Source organism: Osmerus eperlanus, chromosome 27 (genome assembly GCF_963692335.1).
Source record: "Osmerus eperlanus chromosome 27, fOsmEpe2.1, whole genome shotgun sequence".
Classification (NCBI taxonomy): Eukaryota; Metazoa; Chordata; class Actinopteri; order Osmeriformes; family Osmeridae; genus Osmerus; species Osmerus eperlanus.
The window spans coordinates 1,980,498-2,004,292 of NC_085044.1; the positions used below are offsets into that span (position 1 = coordinate 1,980,498).

Genomic DNA, 23,795 nt, shown 5'->3' on the forward strand with positions numbered 1-23,795 from the left:
CCATTTAAAAAATAATAATATTGAAAGAAAAGTACCTACATTTCAGTCTACCCTGCAACACTAGCTGTAGGGTGGTGGGGGGGCATAAGGGGGGGTGGGGGGGCATAAGGGGGGGGGGCGTAAATCACAGTGACGGGACTGTGAAGCTTCCTCCTCAAGAGTAATAACCTGTAATAACCTGTGATTATCCGCTCGGCACAGACACTCTGACACTCCACGTCTGTCCTTCTGTCTGTCCTTCTGACACACACACACACACACTAATGCACACACGCACACTGCTCTCTGTCATCCTAACACACACACACACCCACCCACACACACTAATGCACACATGCGCACTTCTCTCTGTCATCCTGACACACACTTGTGCACACAAACCCTCCCTTACACACACACACACACACACAAATGCACACATGTGCACTTCTCTCTGTCATTCTGACACACACTTATGCACACAAACCCTCCCTTACACACACACACACACACACACACACAAATGCATACATGTGCACTTCTCTCTGTCATTCTGACACACACTTATGCACACAAACCCTCCCTTACACGCACACACAAACCCTCCCTTACACACACACACACACACACACACACACACACACACACACACACACACACACACACACACACACACACACACACACACACACACACACACTGTGGTGTTCTAAGTGCCTCTCTTCTCCCTCCTCAGGCTATCCTGCAGGGTACCCGACTGCTGCTCCCACATACACACCCAACCTCTACCAGACTGGGAGCCCAGGGTACCCCCAAGGTAAGGAGAACACACACACACACACTGACACACACTCACGTACGCACACACACACACACCCACAGGCAGGTATATCGGGTGATCTCAAATTCAACATCGCCATGAAAGCTTGTTTTCTACTGTGCAAGCACCTGCATGCACAGACACACACACAGACACACACACAGACGCACACACACACAGACACACACTCAGAAACACACAGATGAGAGTGTGCGCACGCACGCAGAACTGAAGCCCTACTTGGTCTTCTCTGAAGGCCCCCGTGTACGTTTCCACGGTAATCCTTCCAGAAGGTTCCCCTCCTTCCTAGTGTCTTAGTTCTCAGGTGTGTATTCCTGACATAGAGCTGCTTTCACTCACGGCAACTGACTGAGGCCCCGCAATACCTCTACATGGAAATCTGATCAGAATATCATCACGAGGGTCTTATCTCTGTCACGTCGCAGTGTCAAAGTGTCTCTCTCTCCCTCTCTCTCTTGCTCTCTTGCTCTGTCTCACTCTTTCTCTCTCTTTCTCTCTCTCGCTCTCCGTTATTCTCTGTCTTTATCTCTACGTCTCTCTCCCTCCCTCTCTCTCTGTCTGCCCAGGGACACTGCATTCAAAGTAGACTGAGAAGCTGATTGTATGACATTCACACAGAGCCCTAAAGTGGGATGTTTACAGGCTACTAAATGTGTTAGACTGCAAGAGAGCTTCTAAGTGCTACTTCAATACATCGTCGTTTAATGTGCTAGGAAAAGATAAGACACAACGGGATTGGTGTGTGTGTGTGTGTGTGTGTGTGTGTGTGTGTGGGTGTGTGTGACTGCAGTAAAAACCTCGCCGCTGACGTGACGACAATAGCGCAGGCTACGATTGGTCAGACATAAGTGCAGTGCATTCTCAGTCAGACACATTAAAAAGCGATCTCTCTTTGTGAAAGGAGCCGTTTTCTGCGAGTCGTTTTCAGAGCAGGATCCTTCCTCCCCTTCCTCCCCTGCCTCCCCTGCCTCCCCTGCCTCCCCTTCCTCCCCTGCCTCCCCTTCCTCAGTCTATGTTGTACCAGTTAATGCTTCGTAGAGAAACATCTATATCTTTTTTTAGCCGTGGATAATCACCCTCTCGCTACGCAGTCAAAACAAATCAGTCTCCCTACCGCCACCTGGTGGAGGTTATCCAGCCAATCACAGCCACAGGAACTCGTCACAGCTGGGAGAGGATGGGCTATAACTGGTCAGAAGTGGGGCAGGTGGTGATAGCTGGAGGCAGGCGGTTCTGGAGTGGGGAGGGGGGAGGAGAGGAGCAGGGTACTGGACCAGAGCAGGGTACTGTGTCGTCTTATCTGCTGGTGCTCTTCAGAACAGGGAGCCGGTTTGCAGGAGTGGAGACTGTAGCTATACCTGCTGGCTCTAATTGAGCCATGGAGTGTGTGTGTGTGTGTGTCTCAGAGTCTGTCTTTGTGTGTGGGTGTGAGCGTGTGTGTGAGTGTGTGTGTGTGTGTTTGTGAGTGTGTGTGTGTGTGTGTGTGTGAGTGTGTGTGTGAGTGTGTGTGAGTGTGTGTGTGTGTGTGAGTGAGTAACCTCTCCATGTCTGTGTCTGGGACAGTACTACTGCTGAAGCAGGGCTGGCCTCAGGCGACTGCTGCCCCCGGGGCCCCTGAGGGCTCCTATGACCTGGCCATGGACGGGAGCGCAGAGAACAGGCAGTACCAGGCCTCATCTGCTGCTTTCAGTAAATATGAACCCTACGTATTACACATGAATACACCCCCTCACACACACACACATACATACACATACATCTACACATACACACACACATGCATCTTCACATACATCTACACACACACACACACACACACACACATACATCTACACACACACACACACACATGCATCTTCACATTCATCTACACACGCACACACACATACATCTCCACGTACACACACACATACATCTATCGACACACACACACACACACACATCTTTACATTCATCTACACACGCACACACACACATACATACAAGTGCACAGACACGTCAGTCATAGTATGGGTATTGAATGCATGCACGTACACACACAAACACACGGACGTGCTCACACACACAGCTTACAGTCCCAGGAGACAGCCAGGCTAGAGACACACAGAGAGACAGGCTGCAGGGTGAGACAGCCAGGCTAGAGACACAGAGAGAGACAGGCTGCAGGGTGAGACAGCCAGGCTAGAGACACACAGAGAGACAGGCTGCAGGGTGAGACAGCCAGGCTAGAGACACAGAGAGAGACAGGCTGCAGGGAGAGACAGAGCTCAGGTGCTGTGTGTGTCTGGACTCAAGATCAGAGGAGGGCAGAGGTATGTGGTCAATATGCCTGAGAGAAAGATGTGAGGAGGAAGTGACATCACCGGAGGATCTTGGCATGACGCTGGCTTTGTTTTTTTGTTGTTGTGCTTTATCATCCTCGCTGTCACGGCAACCAGACCTGCCTCCATAACCGAGATCCATTACTGTTTAAAAACACCAGCAAATATTTGGGTGAGCTTGATTTGTCTCAGCCCCTGCAAAATATACTCTGAATCAGTCTCATAAGTTGTTCTCTGTATTGGAGCTAGTTCTGGTTGCAGACTCATATGACCGTGAACACAGACACAGGTGGTCTGCTTTTAGATCAGCTCACCAACTTAGACTCACTCTTGCACTGTGCCCTAATAGTTTAGTGATTCTGTGTTTCTGTAGACCACCTGTAGATAGCGTAAGGGCAGTGTGTGTGTGTGTGTGTGAGTAATGTGGATATTGAAGTCTGTGTCTGTGCTTAATGTGTGGATTTTGACTGGGAGAGCCGTCTCCCTGGGCCCGCAACAGGAGAACCACGACATGCGGTCCGATAGTCCATAACAATCATGCGCGGTCTTTTTATCCGCGCAGTGCTTTTACAGGACTGCGGTGACGCACTAAGTGCTGTGTGGTGTCTTTCTAATCTTTCTCTGCATCTTTGACAACATCATTGTAACCGTCACAGAACACAATGCGACCACGCTAGCATGGCAGTTTGTGTTTGAGATGCACGCAGGAAGCAGGAACTGAATCATCCTCTATCTCTCTATTTCTCCCTCCCTTTCCTGTTCTCTCTCCCTTTCCTGTTCTCTCTCTCTTCTTTCTCCTCTACCTCTCCCCCCCTCCCTCTCCCTCTCTCCCTCTTTCCGTCTCTCCCTCTCTCCCTCTCCCCCCCTGCCTCTCCCTCCCCCTCCTCTCTCTCTCTCTCCCTCTCTGTCCCTCCCTCCCCCTCTCTCTCTCAGGATATGCTGCGGGGACTCCCTACAAGGTCCCCCCAGGCCAGTCTAACGGGGCGCCCCCCCCCTACTCCCCGTCCCCCAACCCCTACGCCACGGCCATGTATCCCATCAGAAGTGCCTACCCCCAGCAGAACCTCTACACTCAGGTAGGCCCTGCCCCGCCCTGCCTCGCCCCGCCCTCGCCCTCGCCCGCCCTGCTCTGCGCGGGGTCGTATGGCCTCCCCGCCGGCTGGTTCTGGGTAAACGAGGACATTCGTGTGACGCAATTCTCTCTCTCCTCGTCCTGTCCCATTCTCCCTCGCTGTCTCTCTCTCACTCTCCTCTCTCTCTCTCCCCTCCTCCTCCTCTCCCCCCCCCTCGCTCGCTCCCCCTCCCCCCCCCCCCAGGGTGCTTACTACACCCAGCCTGTGTACGCCGCCCAGCCTCATGTCATCCACCACACCACGGTGGTGCAGCCCAACAGCATCCCCTCCGCCCTCTACCCCGCCCCCGCCCCACGCTCCAACGCCGTCGCCATGGGGATGGTGGCCGGCACCACCATGGCCATGTCTGCCGGTGAGTGGACCGGACCAGGGGTCAGGGGTCAGGGGCATTTACGTGAAATGGTTTTTATAGTAATGATACACAGTTACTGGTTTTTGTGAGTGGAAATAGTCAATTGTTTACATTTTTGTTGACTTGTGTCTGTATCTTGTTTGCGTGTGTGTGTGTGTTAGGCACCCTGCTGACCACACCTCAGCACACCCAACACATTGGAGGGCATCCAGTTACCGTGCCAACTTACCGGCCCCAGGGAACCCCTGGGTACAGCTACGTGCCTCCGCACTGGTAGAGCCACCAACTCATGTAAGTGACTGACCTCAGGTCAGCCCCTGTCATCCATCTGTAACAGTCTCAGGGCTGAGTCCATGTAAGTGACTGACCTCAGGTCAGCCCCTGTCATCCATCTGTAACAGTCTCAGGGCTGAGTCCATGTAAGTGACTGACCTCAGGTCAGCCCCTGTCATCCATCTGTAACAGTCTCAGGGCTGAGTCCATGTAAGTGACTGATCTCCGATCAGCCAAGATCCTCCCACTGGTAATGCCCCATGGCTATTTTGGGTAAACCACCGGTCCTGAGATTATATCACTGGCATCTATGCCATAAATAGCTTTTAAGACTAAGAGACTAGATAGAAAATGAAACATGTTTGATTTTGTGCTGCTCGTATTAAAAAAACAATGTCATCCCTTTGTTTCATCCATCCTTCTCCTCTCAGATCTGGAGTCAAGCATCGCTCACAACAACTCAAGTCTTACATTGGTGTAGAAGGGTCATTGGAAGGGCACCAAGTTGGTCTGCAAGAACTAAAAACTAAAGTGCAAGTGTCACATTCTTTTCATATTTGGAAGCTGCTTTTATTTTTTATTTTTTACCAGACTCAGTTTTTGTTTTTGTTTTTTTGTTGAATAGTTTTCGTTTATTTTGAAACTCTTAAAATACAGGCACACTGACCAGCAGTATAAAACATTTATAGTACAGTTGTCTTTTCCTTTCTTTTTCGATGTTTCTGTGTCTGTTTCTTGTCGTTTGGTTCTGATACTAAACCAATCCCTTCAGCAGTGGGGATGCACACATCTCTGTACGCTGCCAAACTTTCAAATGTTTCTAGTTCTTTTTCATCAAACTTTTTCTTTCTCTCTGGGTGGTGTATCCGGGTGGTGTGTCCGGGTGGTGTGTCCGGCTCGTCCCAGTCATCCCCTGGGACAGCGGCCGTCACCCCTGACTTTCCTCGCCTTTTTAATTTGCCTTCTGGTTTGGGTTTACGTTCAAGAACACCATTTCCCAGCACAGTTAAACAAGGGTTGTCTTCCAGCTTGTAGCAGTGCATCAACTTGGCTTTGTAAGAATATACCCCACTGTCTGACAGTTTCAATGTGGTAACACTCCAGTAGGAGAAAGATTTATACCATAAGCATAATTTCAACACCATTTAAAGGACAATTTCAGTGAAGTCAGTGACTACCTAATTAGCTTGTACATCTACTAGAGTATAGTAAGCAATTTAAATATCTTGGACATATATGAATATATTATTATGTAGGTATAAAGATGCGTGAATAAGCAGTGGTTGTGTTTCTTCACACACGTACTCAACCGATATGTAAAACTCTAAGTATTCAAAGTGTGCATATACACCTGTGTAAAGATGGCATAGGACATGCACGCACACTAATATACACACAAGCTACATACAGATGTGTCTGCGGCTGTGATTGGACGAAGGCAATGTTTTTTGTGGTTTTGTTATTGGCTGGATTCATCTTCCCTTAAGGCTAACATGCTCCGATGTGAACTAGCGCTAGTTAGCGTTGCAGACATTTGTGGCGCTTGATTGATGAGCCAGGGTGTCAGTGTGACCTTTGAAACTGACGTTAAAGGATTTAAAGGGACAGTAAGGTTAATTGGGGACAGCTGTTTGACACAATTGTATCACATCATATGGACCAGGGAGAAATTGAGCAAGAGAGGTGGCAGTAAGCGTTTGAGGAACAAAAAAAGAAATATGTAAAAAAAGTAATTAGTCTTGTCCTCTGAGGAACACAGTGTTGTGCATGTCTCCCATCTCCAAAACTGTGAAGGAACCACAGACTGGAGATTATTGTTATTGGCAATAAAGATATGATTTCATATCATGTTTACATAGACAAACAGCCAGCAAGGACTGCATTAAAACCGGATTAGCGTTGACAGTTCCTCAGGTGATCTGTAGGGGGCAACAGAGAGCGATGCGCAGGTATGTGAGGGATGGAAGAAGAGATGACGCCTGGCCTCAAAGTAAATCAGCTCCTGCTCCGAGAATTGCTTCTTTAAAATTAACGTTACTGATATGAATTTCGGTCAGTGCACGTAACAACAGGAAGTAGTATCTGTACTTCCTGTAACAGTTCAAACCCATTTGGAGAAAAAACACTGGCAGTTACATTCGCAAACCATCGTTTTTCATCCAAGGAATTTGTGAAATCCTGAATCGTTGCGTTTGCATGTTGGCTAAACCTTTTGCGGTACCTGGTTGCTTAGTCCACTTCGCACCAGAATAGCTTCTGTCCTTTAGGACTTTCCTTTTTCTTTTTCTAATGGAGCCAGGCCAGGATATCTTGACTTCCTGGGCATACAATAACAGGCGCTGTTGAGGGAAACGTTTGGTGAATAGAAAGTAAGAGGCCGGAGGGGGATTTACAGTGAGACTAGGTCGTGGATAGAGGTCAGAGGTCACGTCCATTGTGGACCAGAAGTATCAGACTGGTTGTTTGAGGGTCGAGGGGAAGGTCAAGGGTCATGATGGTGGACTTTCCAAGGGACAGGGTTGGGGTGACTGGAGGTTGTTACGGGGTTCTAAGGGGTGTGAGGTCACAGTTTGAGCACCCTCTACCCTCCCCCCTCACCCCCTCCTGTGCGTGACCACATATCAGAGTTGTCGTGTGAGTGTGTCAAAAAAAAAATATTGCACAAGCATCTAAAAGTAATAATCTATGCTAACAAATAGGTACGGAATCGTTTAGGAGACTTCATTTTAGTTCAGTTTGATTTGGTAAGGTACACATTGGTCTCTGTAAACTGGCTGTAAACTTAAGGCTTAGGGATAATATACTGTATCTGTTCTGGGTAAACACTATCATCTGACTTAATTTAGTGGATTGCAAGTAGTTGACCATCGTTCAAAGATGCAACATATTGATTTGGAACTTTTTCATCTGGGTTTTTGTTTGTGGAATGGTTCGTCCAACAGACAAATGAGTATAGGACAAATGAGTATAGGAAGGTTACCAAGGTTACCAAGGTAGAGTAGGTGTGCGAGTGTGTGTGTGTGTGTGTATGCAGTCTTGTGTGAGTGTATCCTCCATACCTTGGGAGGGGAGTTCAGAGCAGACAATACGAACATTATACCCTTCCTCTTTATTAAAGAATCAAAACAGAGAGCCTGCAGAAACAACAACATCTAAATTTAAAGACTAAATTAATATTGTGCTAAAGATTTGGAGAACAAGAGTAAATATTTTTATTGACACATTAAGCTTGTTTAATTTGAGACCATTGACCACGACAACAACGGAAGAAAAAAAAAGAACAAAAAAAAAAAAGAATATTTTTATTTTTTACAGCTCTTCACTAGAATTTGAAATGTGATGGGGACAGAACGCTGCATATGGCTTGTTGCGCAATCCCAGGTCCAGTAGAACACCAGGATGCCCCCCCTAAATCCTGGGTTTTAAAAACCTCAGAGGAAATCAACCATGTGTACGAGTATAACCTTGGTGTTTAAAACAGATTTAATTTTTTTTTAATAACGATTCATTTCTGGTATGTGATTTAAGCGCTTCTTACCATAAGTGTTATTTAAAGTTTTAATGATTGATGTTTATTATTCTTAAGGTAGAGGATCCGATGGGTTCAGCTGAGGCTGGTCTGTGTTGAGGAACTTCATACGAGGTTGGGTGGAACACAAGTCTGGGGGGGTGAGCAGAGGGTTGATAACAGACTTGGGTCAATCACTATTCGCAAATACTGTCAAATAAGGAGTGGAACCAGTTGATCGGATCTGAGAACTGCACGTTGTAAAGCAAATCGAACGCGCCTCATTTACTTTAACTTGACCCAGGTCTGTCCACGGACTGGAGGGAAATAGGTCCTCACTCGCTGGCCCCTTTCAAGACCTTCAGAGACTTGGGGGGGCTCTGAAACACATAACAGTCTGTTCATAGACATATAGGCTAAAAGCAGATACCAAGGCTAAGTGTTAAGATGACTGAGCGTTGGAAGTGACCAGTGTTTCAACACCTTCGGTTGGGATGTGACCCCTAGGTTGAACCAGAAAGGGTGTTTCTTTACTGTTTCAGATCGTTTTGGTCGTGCACTTCAGCCTTGTACAACTCTGATTTGAAACGGTAATATACAGTTAGAAATAAGCTCTGTGTCTTCCAGGAGAAAGAGATAAAATATTTTCCAGATTAAGTTTGTCGTCAGAACCTTGAGAAGGGCCCCCAACCAGTGACCCAACGTTATTGCAAGGTTCTGTCACAAATGTTGCAGCAACGCTGGTGGAGCATTTTTGTAACATTAGGTTGGGATTCTTATTGCAGAGACCCACATCAGACTTGTGTATATGAAGTGTAAATTTGTTTTCGTTTTTATGTTGTTCAAGAGGATGGTTAGTGAGCCTGGTGACAGGCGTAAGGCAACTTTGTAATTGTATTATATTTACTGTACGATGTAGAACATTCAATAACTATTAAAATCTTTCCCAAAAAGTCAAGCGTTCCCTGAGTGTTTTTCTCGCTTCATCACCAGCATGAAAAACGATATAAATATAAATAAACAAATATAAATATTGCACATTAAGTTATTGCCTTTAAGTGTGTCCATGAATTATTTAGAATGATTATTTATTCCACTGGAGTCGTTTATCCGCATCTTGAGGTAAAAAGCGGCAGCCTAAAAATAGGTGCGTATTATTGCACAGATGTGCGCGTGAGTCGGAGGGATTCATCATATAATCCCCAACTAATCCATGTTTGTGGAGAGGAAGCGGCCACCAGGGGCATCAAGGCCACGAAAGAATTCCCCATCTGCGATCATGTCTCTCCACCATCCACCATCTGACCCAAAGGAAAAGTCCCGTGCACTTCCTCGGCGTGTCGCCCTCCCCATCCTTCCACCACCGGAAACGCCGCTGAATCGCAAACTTCGCTTCTATGTTCCCCGAGGCCAGTATTTTGAACAGGACTTCGTCCGTGTGTTGAGTTGAGTCGTCATGGCCGCCCGAAACTGACTAAATTTACCCGTGCGTGGCTCTTGTTCTTGCATTATCATATAATCCACGTTGCGTGGACGGATTAATTTCCAACATTTTCCAGGATATTTTAATGACAAAAAAGAAAAATGCAACCTCCGCCAAGAAAGGTGAGTTGTCCCGTTGCTACTTTGCTTCAAATGTTTCGACGAGTGTTGCATATTTAATTCTTGGAAGATGCAAGCTTTGTTGTTGAACAACTTCCAGATGTAACTTTGTAAACCTTCGGACTGTCGATTCAAATAATTAAATTGCATTCGTACGGCAACGTTGCTGTTTATCGTGCAATCGTGAATAGAAGTGATGAACATTCTTAGCAAGAAATGCCCCAAGTAGGGGTCTAATATATTGGGGGAAAAGGGAGAACGGGATACATTGTTGCGTGGTTTCAATTATGCTGTAAATCTAGACTTCGGTCAAAGCAAAACATTGGCTAAACAAGACGGAAATATTTATTGCAGGGTTTAAATATGTTTTACGTTTGAGGCTTAAAAAATAGAAGTAGGGATGCAGCGCAAAAAAAGGTTCTTGGTATCATATTTCAAAAACATTGCACAACATTACAGAGGGCAATCTTTTCTGATCTTTAATGTTACTCTATGGTATATAAATGCGGTAAGAAATCAATGTGACAAATGTATACCTACGGATCTACGGCTTATCTATCTTAAGGAAGGCTTTTTGATGGTAAAACTCGTATCGATGTTATCTTTCAAATATTATTTTTTTTGACCATGACATTTTAACTCGTCCACATTATTCTCATGAGTGAGTCAGCGATAATTGACCCTCAGTTGGAATTAAATGTCAGTGAACCTACTTAGTCATTCAAGAGAATGAAACCCTTGAGTCCCTATAGATCTCATGAGTTATTATTTGGTCCCCTGTGAATTTCCCTTAAAGACTACACTGTTGAACAAGAAGTTGCAGATGTTTCACATCACTAGAGTTGTCTGAGTCGACTTGCTCTGTAACTTTTTCAACGGTCCAAGATTGTAGGTACTTGCAGTAAGTATATTTCCTGCACCCACCCGCGAAAAATCAACAAATAAAAGCAAATCGAAAAACACAAACAAGTTTCGTCGAAAATCCAACACATTCAATTGGTTCAGCTCGTAGTCAGAAATTGAAAGACAAAATGAAATCCAAAGCACCGGAGTTCCTGGTTCACTACACTCCCAATTTGTAACTTTGAGTCTGGGTCATCAGGATTCATTACCGAACCTCACGGCCAAGAACTCCCTCCTCTCCTTCCTCAGAGACCCCGCGAGACCCCGCGAGACACCGTTTACCCGAGCTCATTAGACTTTAGATCCCCTATATGCTCCTGACTAAACACCAACCCTGCTATATACTAACTTAATATACTTCACATACTGTACAAAAGTATTTGTTACTAAGTATTACTTAATACTAAGTACTATACCAACCTCTGAACCTCCTTAATGATCGAGATAGATCAGATGAGACTGAGTCGTAAATTGCTGCTGGGAATCTTGACAAGCTGATATGCTATCAAACAGAGCAGGAAACAGTCACTTACGATAGTATAACTCAGACTGTTAAACTAGACCGTACACGCCATATGCAGGATTTAAATGACCAGACACTTCAAGTGTTTGGAGACAGGGAAACTAATTCAATGATGTCCCTGTGGGGTGCTGTCCACAAGACTTTGACAGTTTCATGCATGTACCAGTGGTGTAGTAGGAGTGACTGGAGATATGCTTTGGCTTAGTGTCAGTGATGATAAGTGAATATACTCTGTATTCATTCATTCTAAAATGAAGCAAGTGTATATATAACTCTAACCTTTTGGGGGGATGGGGGGCAGGAGACAGTCTGTGGGTTCAGCTGGGTGTTTCTGAAGGTTCAGCTGTGTGTTTCTGAGGGTTCTGATGTGGTGTTTCTGCCACCCCCCGCCCCCCCCCCCCCACATACACACTTCCCTACTCCACAGGTCAAGGTGACCCAGGAGCTAAAACACACCCATGCTGAGCAGATGAGCAGGTTACAGGTCAAACATCAGACAGAGTGTGACCTGCTGGAGGACCTGAGGTGAGGAGGGGAGTGGCCGGGGGGGGGGGGGGGGGTTTGGGGGACGAGAATCTGGGTTGGAGAGTGGGAGGGGGGTGGTGGTGGGGGGGGGGGGACAGGCCTGAAAGAACCTCATGCTATTCTCAACAGCTGGCAGAGAGAAAGTATGGACTGTCTCCAGATGTTTGATCTGCTTTTTGCGATTTGCTGGAAGGAACAGAGCCACGTTACACAAACCTCACCAAAAAGAGAGAGAGAGAGAGAGAGAGAAGGAGGGAGAGAGAGAGAGAGATTCAGAATGTTGTCTAGTGTTGTTATCAGAAAATCACCACAGCTTTTTGGGAAATGAAAACAAAAAGTTTGGCACAACAGTAAAGCAAATGAACGACTGGAATGGAGGAAGGGAGGAATAGGGAGGGAGAGGGGGGAGGGAGGGATGCAGAGAGAGGGAAGAACGGAAGAACGACAGGAAGAGGAGAACTCTTGTACAGGAAGTGGTATGTGTCGAGTCAGGACAGCCTGAACGCTGGAGAATGCAAGACCAGTCCTGTGAAAAAGGTCGACCTCACAAACTGGGTTTTAGGGCCAGTCACCTGTTTCCCTTGTTATGGTTGGTGACCATGACTAAACAACACACTTTCTAGTTTTCTCATTCACCTCACCTTATGGCGGCTTCTGACTGAACACTGTTAGCATTAATACATATTTGGGGAATCCAATAATTGTTGTGGCTGAGGAGAGAAGATAAGCATGTGAAGGGGGGGGGGGGACTTGGGTAAGTAATCTAGCATGCAGCTTCAGAGTCTGAAGTTCTAAAGGGTCCTTTTTGACTCGATTTGTAATTTGGGTTGTATTAACTCAGATCCTCTGCTTGCTTTTATCCTCAGGACGTTTAGTCAGAAGAAGGCAGCTGTCGAGAGAGACTATGCCCAGGTGAGTCTCTCTCTCTCTCTCTCTCTCTCTCTCTCTCTCTCTCTCTCTCTCTCTCTCTCTCTCTCTCTCTCTCTCTGCGTCCTCCACGTGGTGTTGTTTTGGTCCCGAGTTTCCTGCGGATGTCAGTTGACCGTCTAAAAAGTTCCCTTTGCTGTTGGCTGGTCTGTTACGGCTTTACGTCTCTGTGAGGAATGTGCCTCACAACTGAGAAAGAGGCGCCCGGCACTGGAGGGGGTTACTAAAACCAGCCTCAACGGTGTGTGTGTGTGTGTGTGTGTGTGGAAGAGGGGGCAGGGGGATTCATCTTGTACCATGCATCTTGATAATTCATCAACAACCAAAATTGGGCGCATCCCATAATGATAAGCCTCCCCACACAGAACAACACCTAAACAAGACAACACACACATACATTATTTGTGCCACCGGTCCAGTGAGTTCCCGTCCGAGTGGTAAGCGTCCTGTCCTGAGGCCATATGCTGCAGGCCAGCCCAGCCTTACGAAGATATAAACCTTCCATGGAACTCCCTGATGAGGACACACCATCCTCTCTGTACCCCTTCAGGGCAAAGACTCATTGTAGACGGCCTTGTCTCTACAGAGTAAAACAACGAGAGCTTCTGCCTGCCTTGCCTGCCGGTCGGTCTGGCTGCCTAGACCTCACAGCAGTATGTTGGCATCTCACACGCTGGGGTTCAGGGGTCGCTCTACAGCCTGGCTGTGGACTTCCTGTGTGTTTCTGTGTGCTAGCAGCGACTGGGAACTCTCCAGCCACCTGTCGGCGGGGTGGCTGTGTGCGTCTGTGCCCAAAGGCCGCGGCCGCATTCTATCTCGGTGACGGAGCTGTAAATCACCTCCGCTCCCAGCCTTCTTCCTGTTGTCTGACCTCTGGGGAACTCGCCCTGCCAGCTAGCACGCTCAGATAGTGTTACAGTTACAAAACAGCCTGAGACCTGAGGCTGTCGTAAACCACCGTCAGATACTTTGGGTGCACTTGATTACGTAACCTTAACATGCCCAGTGGAATGAAACCAACGAGACGGTTATCAAATGCACTGTAATGATTTGGAGATACACTCTGCGCAATTCAGTTGCCAGGCCATCTTTGTAAATAAGAATTTGTTCTTAAATGATTCTGCCTGGTTAAATAAAGATTAAATACAAAAAAAAAATATATATAATTGTTAATGTGTTCGTTTGAGAGACTCCTTCATCCAGTGCGTATGGGAGAAGTGAAGGATGTGTGAATGTTAATGTAGCTAATGTAGCGACGTTAAGAAAGACGTCTCCATCGATGCATCTGCTGTTTCCAACAGGTGTTGTGTTTGAGCTTCTTGTTTGCCTGTGTTGTGAATAAACGAGTCCCCCCTCCCCTTCCCCCAGGGCTGGCAGCAGGGATAGTTGACCCGCTTAGCGGTTAAAGCAGCAGGTGTCTCAGGTTCAATGGCGCCCTCTGTCCCACCCGGGGCCGCGCCGCTGTCTGGTCATGTGACCGACCAGAGACTGTTGAATCAAAGTGGGTCAGAGTGACTCTGAAACCCCTTCTTTCCATCTCCTCCTACCTCCTCTCCACCCCTCTCTCTTTCTCTTTCTTTCTCTCTTTCTCTTTCTATCTCTCTTTCTATCTCTTTCTATCTCTTTCTATCTCTTTCTATCTCTTTCTATCTCTTTCTATCTCTCTCTCTCTCTCTCTCTCTCTCTCTCTCTCTCTCTCTCTCTCTCTCTCTCTCTCTCTCTCTCTCTCTCTCTCTCCCACACCTGCGCCGTACCAATGCCCTGATCGGATTGGTATTCAGAGGGCAGTGATCTGATTGGTATTCCGAGGGCAGTGGGGAGTGATAGAATGCCCCCCTCTATCTCTCACCGTCCTCCTCCTAACCTCCTATTCTAACCATTCTATTCAGACACATCCTTCTGGCCAACTCTGAGGGCTCCTCTCTCTCCCTTTCCCCTCTCTCTCCCTCTCCCCTCTCTCACCCTCTCTCTCACCCCCTCGCTCTCCTCTCCCCTCTCCCTCCCTCCCTCCCTCCCTCCCTCCCTCCTTCCCTCTCACTCTCCCCTCTCTCTCTCCTCCCTCCCTCCCTCACCCCTTCTCTCTCCCTCTCTGTGCGTCCTGACTCCCATAGCTCTTCTCAGCAGGAACAGGAGCTGAGGCAGGTGAGAGTTCTCCTTCTGAGACGCATCATCTCACATCAGCCCTCCAGCAAACCCCTGACCCCACACTGACAGGCCAGAAATATTTCTTCCTGTCTTGATTTTCTTCCGTGTTTACTCTGCTATGCTATTTCAGTTCCTCAAAGTCTAACCTCACAGCCGGTGTGGTGGTGGTGGTGTGGGGAGCATGGCCGTGGTCGAAATTATTTACATTTTTCACTCAAATACGAGTCTACCCGTGCCTTGTCAAAACTCAAGTCATACTGAGTTATAAGCAAGTTTAACCACTTTGCACGACTGTACACAATGTAGCCAGAACTGTCTTAGGTCTGGCTTGAAGCACAACCCTGCACTCAGGAGGAAAAAGAACCTGGATTTAAAGTTGCGTGGCGAACTGGCAATACTCGTAAAAAATACCTTTTTCTTGGTTCTTTTGGCCCCACTCTCCTCGTTCTCCTTTTAGACCTACTGCTAAGTTGCCCTCTGGTTCACGGGTCAAGGTCGTAAGATGGCAATGAAACAGGCTGTTGTATCTAGTGGTAAAAACGAGGCATGAAATATGGCGTGGGTGAAGAGGTTAAAGGTCATCCCTTCTGTCTCTGGTTCACTTCCAGGCTCTACAAAAACTGGCCAATCAGTATCTCAGGAGGGAGTGGCCCGACAACCTATCAGAGGAGCCGGCAGATCATAGGTAACACGCTCACACACACACACACATGCTCGTTCACACACACTCAGAAACATTCTTTCTCACACAATCCACATTCCCCTCAGCTCTGGGTTAAATCAGCATATTACGTGTTTGTGTGTGTGCCAGGAACATGTACTCTGTGTGGAAATCTTACCTGGAAGGGACAATCCACCTGACCCAGTCTCGAATCGGTGCCTGCGAAAACTACAAGACCCAGGTGGCCGAGCCGGCCAAGATTGCCCGACTGCAGAAGGAACAGCAGCTCCGGAAGGTACCGGAGCCAAACCAAACCCCCGCTCCGTTTCCTCTGAAAACGGATCCTATCCTACACCCCTTCCATTCTTGAGAATATAATAATATTTCACATACCTCGTTCAGCGGGGTCTCGGTAGGTGAGTGTTGGGTCAGAGATTTAAGGGGGGGAGAGAGGAAGGGGGGGGGGAGAGGAAGGCTAGGAGGAAGGAAGGAAGGTAGGTAGGAAAGGTGGGTGAAAGGAAGGAAGGAACAAAGGGTGGATGGGAAGAAGGAACAACTTTTTCAGACTATTCAGTAAAGACCTAACATCTCCCGCAGGACTGAGGCAGGTCGGCAGACATGTCTCCCCCCCCCTCTCCTTCCCCCCTCCCCCTCCCCCCTCTCCTTCCCCCTCCCCCCTCTCCTTCCCCCCTCCTTCGTTCAGACAGCTAGACTTTCTCGAGTCGGTATGTGGCCTCGCGTTCGTCCGTGTCAGATAGTGTGTCCTTCAGGTCCGCCCTGTGCCTGATGTTCTCTGGTTACATCTCCACGTTCCCGAGACCACCGTCAACAATGCCCTCCCTGTTTTCCCCAACCCCCCCACCCTAACAAGAACACCATGATGGCTCCTTCATCCTGTAACTAGATGACACGGTTCGGTGGTCAAGGAACTTGATTGGCAAATCGTAGCTTAGGCAGAACTCGGACTAAGAGCACACGTCCCTCTCGCTGTTTAACACAACTTAAAAGACTGGAGCTGAGGAATTTTGATGTTATTGTTGCACTGCAGCATTCATTTTTTGTGCCTGGTAGCTGAGATGTGGTTTCTTTGCTATGTGGCTAGTAAATACCGACTCTGACGCATGAAATACTGTAGAACTCTGCTCTTCTGATCCTTGATCATCTGCTGTGCTTTCAGTGTACTCTAATATGCACGTCACTTTGGATAAAATCGCCTGCTAAATCGACAACGTTTTAAATTCAAGTCTAAGGGTAAACACATCTATCTCTCTACCTCCCTCCTCCCCCAGAGTATTGACCAGCTAGCGGTCGTCCAAGCAGAGTTCCAGGAGTCTGTGAAGGACCTCACCAAGACCAGGAAGAAGTACCAGGAGACGGAGACTATGGCCCAGGCCGTCAGAGAGAAGGCAGAGCTGGAAGCCAAGTATGGAGCGAGCCGCTTCACACCTCCACCTGTACACCTCCACCCGTACACCTGTGTACAACCTCCACCTCCACCCGTACACCTGTGTACAACCTCCACCTCCACCCGTACACCTGTGTACAACCTCCACCTCCACCCGTACACCTGTGTACAACCCCCACACCTCCATCCCACCACCTCCACCCGTACACCTGTGTACAACCTCCACCTCCACCCGTACACCTGTGTACAACCCCCACACCTCCATCCCACCACCTCCACCCGTACACCTGTGTACAACCTCCACCTCCACCCGTACACCTGTGTACAACCCCCACACCTCCATCCCACCACCTCCACCCGTACACCTGTGTACAACCTCCACCTCCACCCGTACACCTGTGTACAACCCCCACACCTCCATCCCACCACCTCCACCCGTACACCTGTGTACAACCTCCACCTCCACCCGTACACCTGTGTACAACCCCCACACCTCCATCCCACCACCTCCACCCGTACACCTGTGTACAACCTCCACCCGTACACCTGTGTACAATCTACATATGATTTGAATGCTGCAGTGGAATATAGTGCATCACGAGGGCTGGAACAACATTCAAATGTTCTGGAGAGTGTACCTTGTCTGGGGTTGTGTAACTGAAGCTTCATCCTTCCTCTCCTTCCTCGCTGTCCTCCACCTCGTCTCGTCTCCTTCTCCTCTCCTTTTCCTCATTCTACCTGTTCTATTCCTCCTCTTCTTGTCTTCTGCTCCTCTTCTTCTCATGCCCTACTTCCATTCAGGTCCAAACTGAGTCTGTTCCAGTCTAGGTCCAGTCTGCAGAGGGCTAGTGTGAAGGTGAGAGGGTTAGCTCCAGTCTGTTAGCCTAGCTAACACAGAAGTGCTCAAATATTAATTGTACCACATGGACGTCTGAAAGTCGAAATCTTACAAAACACATGAATTGACATGTGTTGTGTGTGTTTGTGTCTCTGTTGCGGGGTTGTAGCTGAAAGCCAAAAGGAGCGAGTGCAACACGAAAGCCACACAGGCCAGGAACGAATACCTGCTAACGCTAGCTGCAGCCAACGCACACCAGGAGCGCTACTACCACAACGATCTGATGGACAGCATCAAGGTGAAACACCTAGCTTTGCACCCTGCCTTCTCTTAACCCTTTACTAAAATGAATCGGTGACACAAGGCAGATAGATTTGAAGTGTGCTCGATAAATCCTTTTTTTTTTTTTTGTCGTTGAGTGATCTCATTTCTTTCCCTGTGTGTGTGTGTGTGTTCACATCACATTTATTGACTGAGAGATTCACGGATTGCATCGACTTTGTACTGAACTGTATGGATGCTTCCGGCAGGTTCTGGATGGAGGTATCTACGACCATGTGAAGGATTACCTGGTGTCTCTCTGCCAGTCCGAGCTGGATGCCTTCCGAGACGCCCACAGCGCCTTTACCTCCCTCCTGGATCGCTCCACCGGGGTGAGAACTCGCTCAGGAACTTTCCTGAGAGAGAGAGAGAGAGAGAGAGAACTGTTTACTATTGATGAGCTTCTAATTGGTGTTGAATGACCGGAGTCTTCTGGCTCCCGTGGCGATCAGTTATCCAATCGGCTCCTTCGTTACCTCTCAGCCATTGGTCTCTCTTGGTCCCGGCTGCGGGGGGGTCATCTTGCCTCCTGGTAACTCGACCGTGGTGATCGCTTGTTTTTTCCACTCACACCAGTGTCAGTGTGAGGAAGCCGTATGTGTGTTTTGCCAGAGCTTGTGTTTCTGTCTGACGGTACTTTTTCTGCAATGCTACATTTGTCTGTCTGTCTGTTTTTCTCTGTCTTTCTGCCTTTATTTCTATGTGTGTCTGTCTGTATCTCTGCCTGCCTGCCTGTCTGTCTTCAGTATGTGAGTGGTCTCTTGTGTGTCCGCTCGTGAACTTTAACCACTGTCTGGTCAGCACCTCAACACGACCGCGGCGGTCCTTGTCACACAGACCTGTCCTCCGCTGGCCTGGCTGAACCAGAACAGCACGGAGGACAACAGTGACCCGGCGAGCGTTCAAAGGCTGGAATAAAGAGACTCTTTCATAATGATAACAGTCATGTGAGGGTTTTACATAATTGCATTTGGCAGCGTCTGTCTGATATCAGTTGTCTGTTGCGCTGCTTTATTAGGTTATCTTTTGTGTCTGTGTGTGTGTCTGTGTGTGTGTCTGTGTGTGTGTCTGTGTGTGTGTCTGTGTGTGTGTCTGTGTGTGTGTCTGTGTGTGTGTCTGTGTGTGTGTCTGTGTGTGTGTCTGTGTGTGTGTCTGTGTGTGTGTCTGTGTGTGTGTCTGTGTGTGTGTCTGTGTGTGTGTCTGTGTGTGTGTCTGTGTGTGTGTCTGTGTGTGTGTCTGTGTGTGTGTCTGTGTGTGTGTCTGTGTGTGTGTCTGTGTGTGTGTCTGTGTGTCTCTCCAGGTGGTCCAGGAGTTCCACCAGCAGCTGTTTGTGCAGCAGAACCCAGTCTTCCACAACGCTTCAGCTCTCCTCTTCCAGCCCAGCAACACGGACTCTGTAAGATCCTCATGATGCATCGCTCTCTGTCTCGCTCTCTCTCTCTTCTCTCTCAACTACTTTCTCTCTCTGTCTCTCGGCCTCTGTCTGGTGCCCCGTGGTGTGTGTGTGTGTGTGTGTGTAGGGTGTAACTGTCTGTTGACCAGGGTGTGTACAGGTGGCAGTGTGATCCCTGTTCCCAGGTGACCCAGCCATGCCAGCATGCTCACACCCATCCTCTCCTACCACCCTCCCATCCTCTCCTACCTCCCTCCCTGCCTCTCTTACCACCCTCCCTGCCTCTCTTACCACCCTCCCATCCTCTCCTACCACCCTCCCTGCCTCTCTTACCACCCTCCCATCCTCTCCTACCACCCTCCCTGCCTCCCCTACCACCCTCCCTGCCTCTCTTACCACCCTCCCATCCTCTCCTACCTCCCTCCCTGCCTCTCTTACCACCCTCCCTACCTCTCTTACCACCCTCCCATCCTCTCCTACCACCCTCCCTGCCTCTCCTACCACCCTCCCTACCTCTCCTACCACCCTCCCTGCCTCTCTTACCACCCTCCCATCCTCTCCTACCACCCTCCCTGCCTCTCCTACCACCCTCCCTACCTCTCCTACCACCCTCCCTGCCTCTCTTACCACCCTCCCATCCTCTCCTACCACCCTCCCATCCTCTCCTACCACCCTCCCTGCCTCTCTTACCACCCTCCCTGCCTCTCTTACCACCCTCCCTACCTCTCTTACCACCCTCCCATCCTCTCCTACCACCCTCCCATCCTCTCCTACCACCCTCCCTGCCTCTCCTACCACCCTCTCTGCCCCTACACTGGACACACTGGACAATTTGTTCGAACTCCGAGCCCTCTTGTTGTTTTTGTTGGAAGTCAAACAAGCAGTGGCCTGTTCCTAAAGAAAACATTAGTGATGCAGTGCACCCCCCCCACCGCCCCCACCCCTTCTCCGCCGTTCCTCCCTGGAACCCCCCACTCCACCCACCGTCTGCCACGGGACGAAGGGATCCGGAAAAGAGCTGAAAGAGGGAGAGAGGGAAAGTGGGTGGGGGGAGGGGGGGGGGGGGCGCTTGGATCTGCAGGCAGGTCTGTGGACGACGGCGGTCTGTGAAAAGGGGGCTTTGTGGAGCGTCCGCACCCTGACCCCCCTCACCCCCACACACACACACACACACTCACTCTGCAGCTCTGACAGGACCTCAGTGTGGCTCTCCTCAGTGATCTATGGGCATTTATTTACAGCTTCCTGGTCAAAAACACAGTTTATTCCTCCCCTCTCTCTCGCTCTCTCTCTCTCTCTCTCTCTCTCTCTCTCTCTCTCTCTCTCTCTCATATACACATATATACAGTACCAGTCAAAAGTTTGGACACATTTTCCTGAATGGGTAAAATGTGTCCAAACTTTTGACTGGTACTATATATATATATATAAATCCCCCGCCCCTAACAAGCACCATCAGTCTGCCTCTGTTATTCAGCTTTTCAGCTGTGACCTTATCTTGATGAAACCTGACTCCTTGTGACGGCGTCCTTAAATCAATGTCATTCTTCCATATCTATCTTTCTATCAATCTATCTGTGTGTCTGTCTATCTATATCTATGCATATATCTAGAGCTAGATCTATATCTATGACTGGACTGGTCGTGTGCTTTCAACAGTACTGACCTTGTGATTGAGATGGATCGATCAAAAGTTGGACAACTATAGCACACATCATCTCTGCCTGACTAGTTCAGGAACAGGCCAGAATAGACCGTCTGGCTGTGAGAACCTGTGGAGACGAGCACGATTGGTGCATTGCCTTTATTTTTCTCCTGTGAGATCATCGAAATGGAAGGCATGGATTGGCTGTGTATTGGCTGAGGTCATCTACAGGAAGTGTTTTCCTAAAGGTTGTTTTTCTTTAACACAGACAGCTGATTTATCCAGATTCCGGAATAACACCCTGCTTCAATGAGGCCCTTCTTGTCATGTTTAGACCTAACTCATTTCTCAGAATCTCTTCAGGCATATTTACCGACACCTAGTCGGAAATCAGATATTAGTGGCCAAGACCTTCCATGGAATATTTGAGATATGTTGCAGCTATGTATTTTGGTTTATATTCATCGTGACCTTCGACCTTCTCGTCCTCACTCTCTTTGTGATGATGATTATCTAAATGTATGACCTTGTCTCTCACTTCTCTTTCTCCACTCTCTCTCTCTCTCTCCTCCCTGTCTCTCTCCTCCCTGTCTCTCTCTCTCCTCCCTGTCTCTATCTCCCTGTCTCTCTCTTCTCCCTGTCTGTCTCTCCTCCCTGTCTCTCTCCCTGTCTCTCTCTCTCCCTGTCTCTCTCTCCTCCCCGTCTCTCTCTCTTCTCCCTGTCTCTCTCTCCTCCCTGTCTCTCTCTCCTCCCCGTCTCTCTCTCTTCTCCCTGTCTCTCTCTCTCCTCCCTGTCTCTCTCTCTCCTCCCTGTCTCTCTCTCCTCCCTGTCTCTCTCTCCTCCCTGTCTCTCTCTGTCTCTCTATCTCCCTGTCTCTCTATCTCCCTGTCTCTCTCCTCCCCGTCTCTCTCTTCTCCCCCTCTCTCTCTCTCTCTCTCTCTCTCCTCCCTGTCTCTCTGTCCTCCCTGTCTCTCTCCTCCATGTCTCTCTCTCTCCTCCCTGTCTCTCTCTCCTCCCTGTCTCTCTCCTCCCTGTCTCTCTCTCCTCCCTGTCTGTCTCCGTCTCCAGGTGGCCACGTTGGAGCGGGAGGGGGGCACCAGCGAGGAGCACAGCCTGGACAAGGAGGCCCGGAGGTGGGCCACCAGGGTGGCCCGCGAACACAAGAACATCATCCATAGCCAAAGGGTGAGAGAGACAGGAGGAGGGGGAGGAGGAGAGAGACAGAGAGGGTGGGGGGGGGGGGGGAGAGAGGGAGAGACAGAGGGTGAGGGGTGGAGAGACAGAGAGAGGGAGAGACAGAGGGTGAGGGGGGGGAGACAGAGAGAGGGAGAGACAGAGGGTGAGGGGGGGGAGACAGAGGGTGAGGGGGGGAGACAGAGAGAGGGAGAGACAGAGGGTGAGGGGGGGAGACAGAGAGAGGGAATGAGAGAACAAGATCAGTTCTAGTGTCTGGAGCCCAGGGTTTGAGACAAGGAGCAATTTGATCCAATGAGAGAGTCCGTAGAGAGGAAGTAAATGTTTTATGGCAGCGTCCCTTTAACTGACACATGCCAGCTAGGTTATGGAGGAGCAATCATTGACAGCATCAAAAGAAGTGCAATGTGTCAGAGGGGAATTAAAACATTTTTAATAGTCAGTATCCTTACTGACTAGTCGAGCATTATCTCTTGCCCATCTGCGGTGTTGTAAGGTGTTACGACAGTCTAGAATGTTCTTTGCTAACTTCCTGGTGTCCCTATGAAGAAATGTTTGCAGTTAATTATAAACTAATTGTTTCCTTACAAGTCATGCTGAGCAATATTAATGCTTAATTTATTGTTTAATTTTGGACTTTTTTTCCTATTGATTTTTGTAGGTTATTTTGTTTTCTATTATTGTGATTGAGTCCCAGTTGAGTAGAGGAGTATTCTCCATAGAAATGTCAACATAGTTCTGTAATTTCTTCATTTATTCATCATTGAGTGACATTTTATGGTTTCTGACTGTTGCGTTTGAGGCCCTGGAGGAGTTTGGGAGTCAGGGCTCATCAGAGCAGAACAGAGCAGAGCTGGAGATCAAAATAGAGGGGGCTAAGGAGACTCTACGCAGAGCAGAGGTAACGAGAGTGTGTGTGTGTTTGTGTGCTTGAGAGAAAATTATTATGTGTTAGATATACCCCGCTGACATACACCCCCGCCCTTCCCCTCCCCTCACACACACACACACATACTTTTTTGGTTGTTTTCCCCCCTCCCTCCACCCCCCACCCAAGCCAATTCTAATTTCCTCATTTAACCAGCAAACGGCCACTCGAATAATCTTACCCTCAGGCTCTGATGCCCCCTGCTGGATGGAAAACACATTGCACATTCTCGCCTCTCACCACTGTCGAGACTCAAATTCAGCTCTAATTTGCGGTCCCACACTGATGATGTCACTGCACGCACTGTCTCACACTGATGATGTCACTGCAGACGGTGAAACTTAAAGCCGAAGCTCGTCTGGACCTGCTGAGGGAGGC

At 48.6% G+C, this 23,795-nt stretch overlaps 2 protein-coding genes across 4 annotated transcripts in view; both read left to right on the forward strand.

The window, feature by feature from the left end:
* LOC134014075 (protein FAM168A-like) overlaps positions 1-9,365 on the forward strand; it is a 19,743-nt gene extending 10,378 nt beyond the window's left edge. For 2 of the 3 annotated variants that reach the window (XM_062453946.1, XM_062453944.1), the window contains 6 exons: positions 716-796; positions 2,384-2,509; positions 4,075-4,310; positions 4,458-4,626; positions 4,788-4,917; positions 5,331-9,365. In XM_062453946.1, the coding sequence (XP_062309930.1) occupies positions 716-796; positions 2,384-2,509; positions 4,075-4,310; positions 4,458-4,626; positions 4,788-4,903 (728 nt within the window). In that variant the 3' untranslated portion in view covers positions 4,904-4,917; positions 5,331-9,365. The remainder of the gene's footprint in view (positions 1-715; positions 797-2,383; positions 2,510-4,074; positions 4,311-4,457; positions 4,627-4,787; positions 4,918-5,330) is intronic. The other variant, XM_062453945.1, reaches the window with a different exon arrangement.
* Positions 9,366-9,754: 389 nt separating this feature from the next.
* The window catches only part of LOC134013494 (F-BAR and double SH3 domains protein 2-like), a 19,022-nt gene continuing 4,981 nt past the window's right edge, over positions 9,755-23,795 (forward strand). Inside the window, exons 1-13 of the mRNA XM_062453002.1 lie at positions 9,755-10,012; positions 11,863-11,960; positions 12,827-12,872; positions 15,641-15,717; positions 15,844-15,988; positions 16,983-17,116; positions 17,900-17,954; positions 18,106-18,234; positions 18,467-18,589; positions 19,558-19,653; positions 22,364-22,480; positions 23,292-23,390; positions 23,749-23,795. Coding sequence (XP_062308986.1) covers positions 9,992-10,012; positions 11,863-11,960; positions 12,827-12,872; positions 15,641-15,717; positions 15,844-15,988; positions 16,983-17,116; positions 17,900-17,954; positions 18,106-18,234; positions 18,467-18,589; positions 19,558-19,653; positions 22,364-22,480; positions 23,292-23,390; positions 23,749-23,795 — 1,187 coding nt within the window. The 5' untranslated portion in view covers positions 9,755-9,991. The remainder of the gene's footprint in view (positions 10,013-11,862; positions 11,961-12,826; positions 12,873-15,640; positions 15,718-15,843; positions 15,989-16,982; positions 17,117-17,899; positions 17,955-18,105; positions 18,235-18,466; positions 18,590-19,557; positions 19,654-22,363; positions 22,481-23,291; positions 23,391-23,748) is intronic.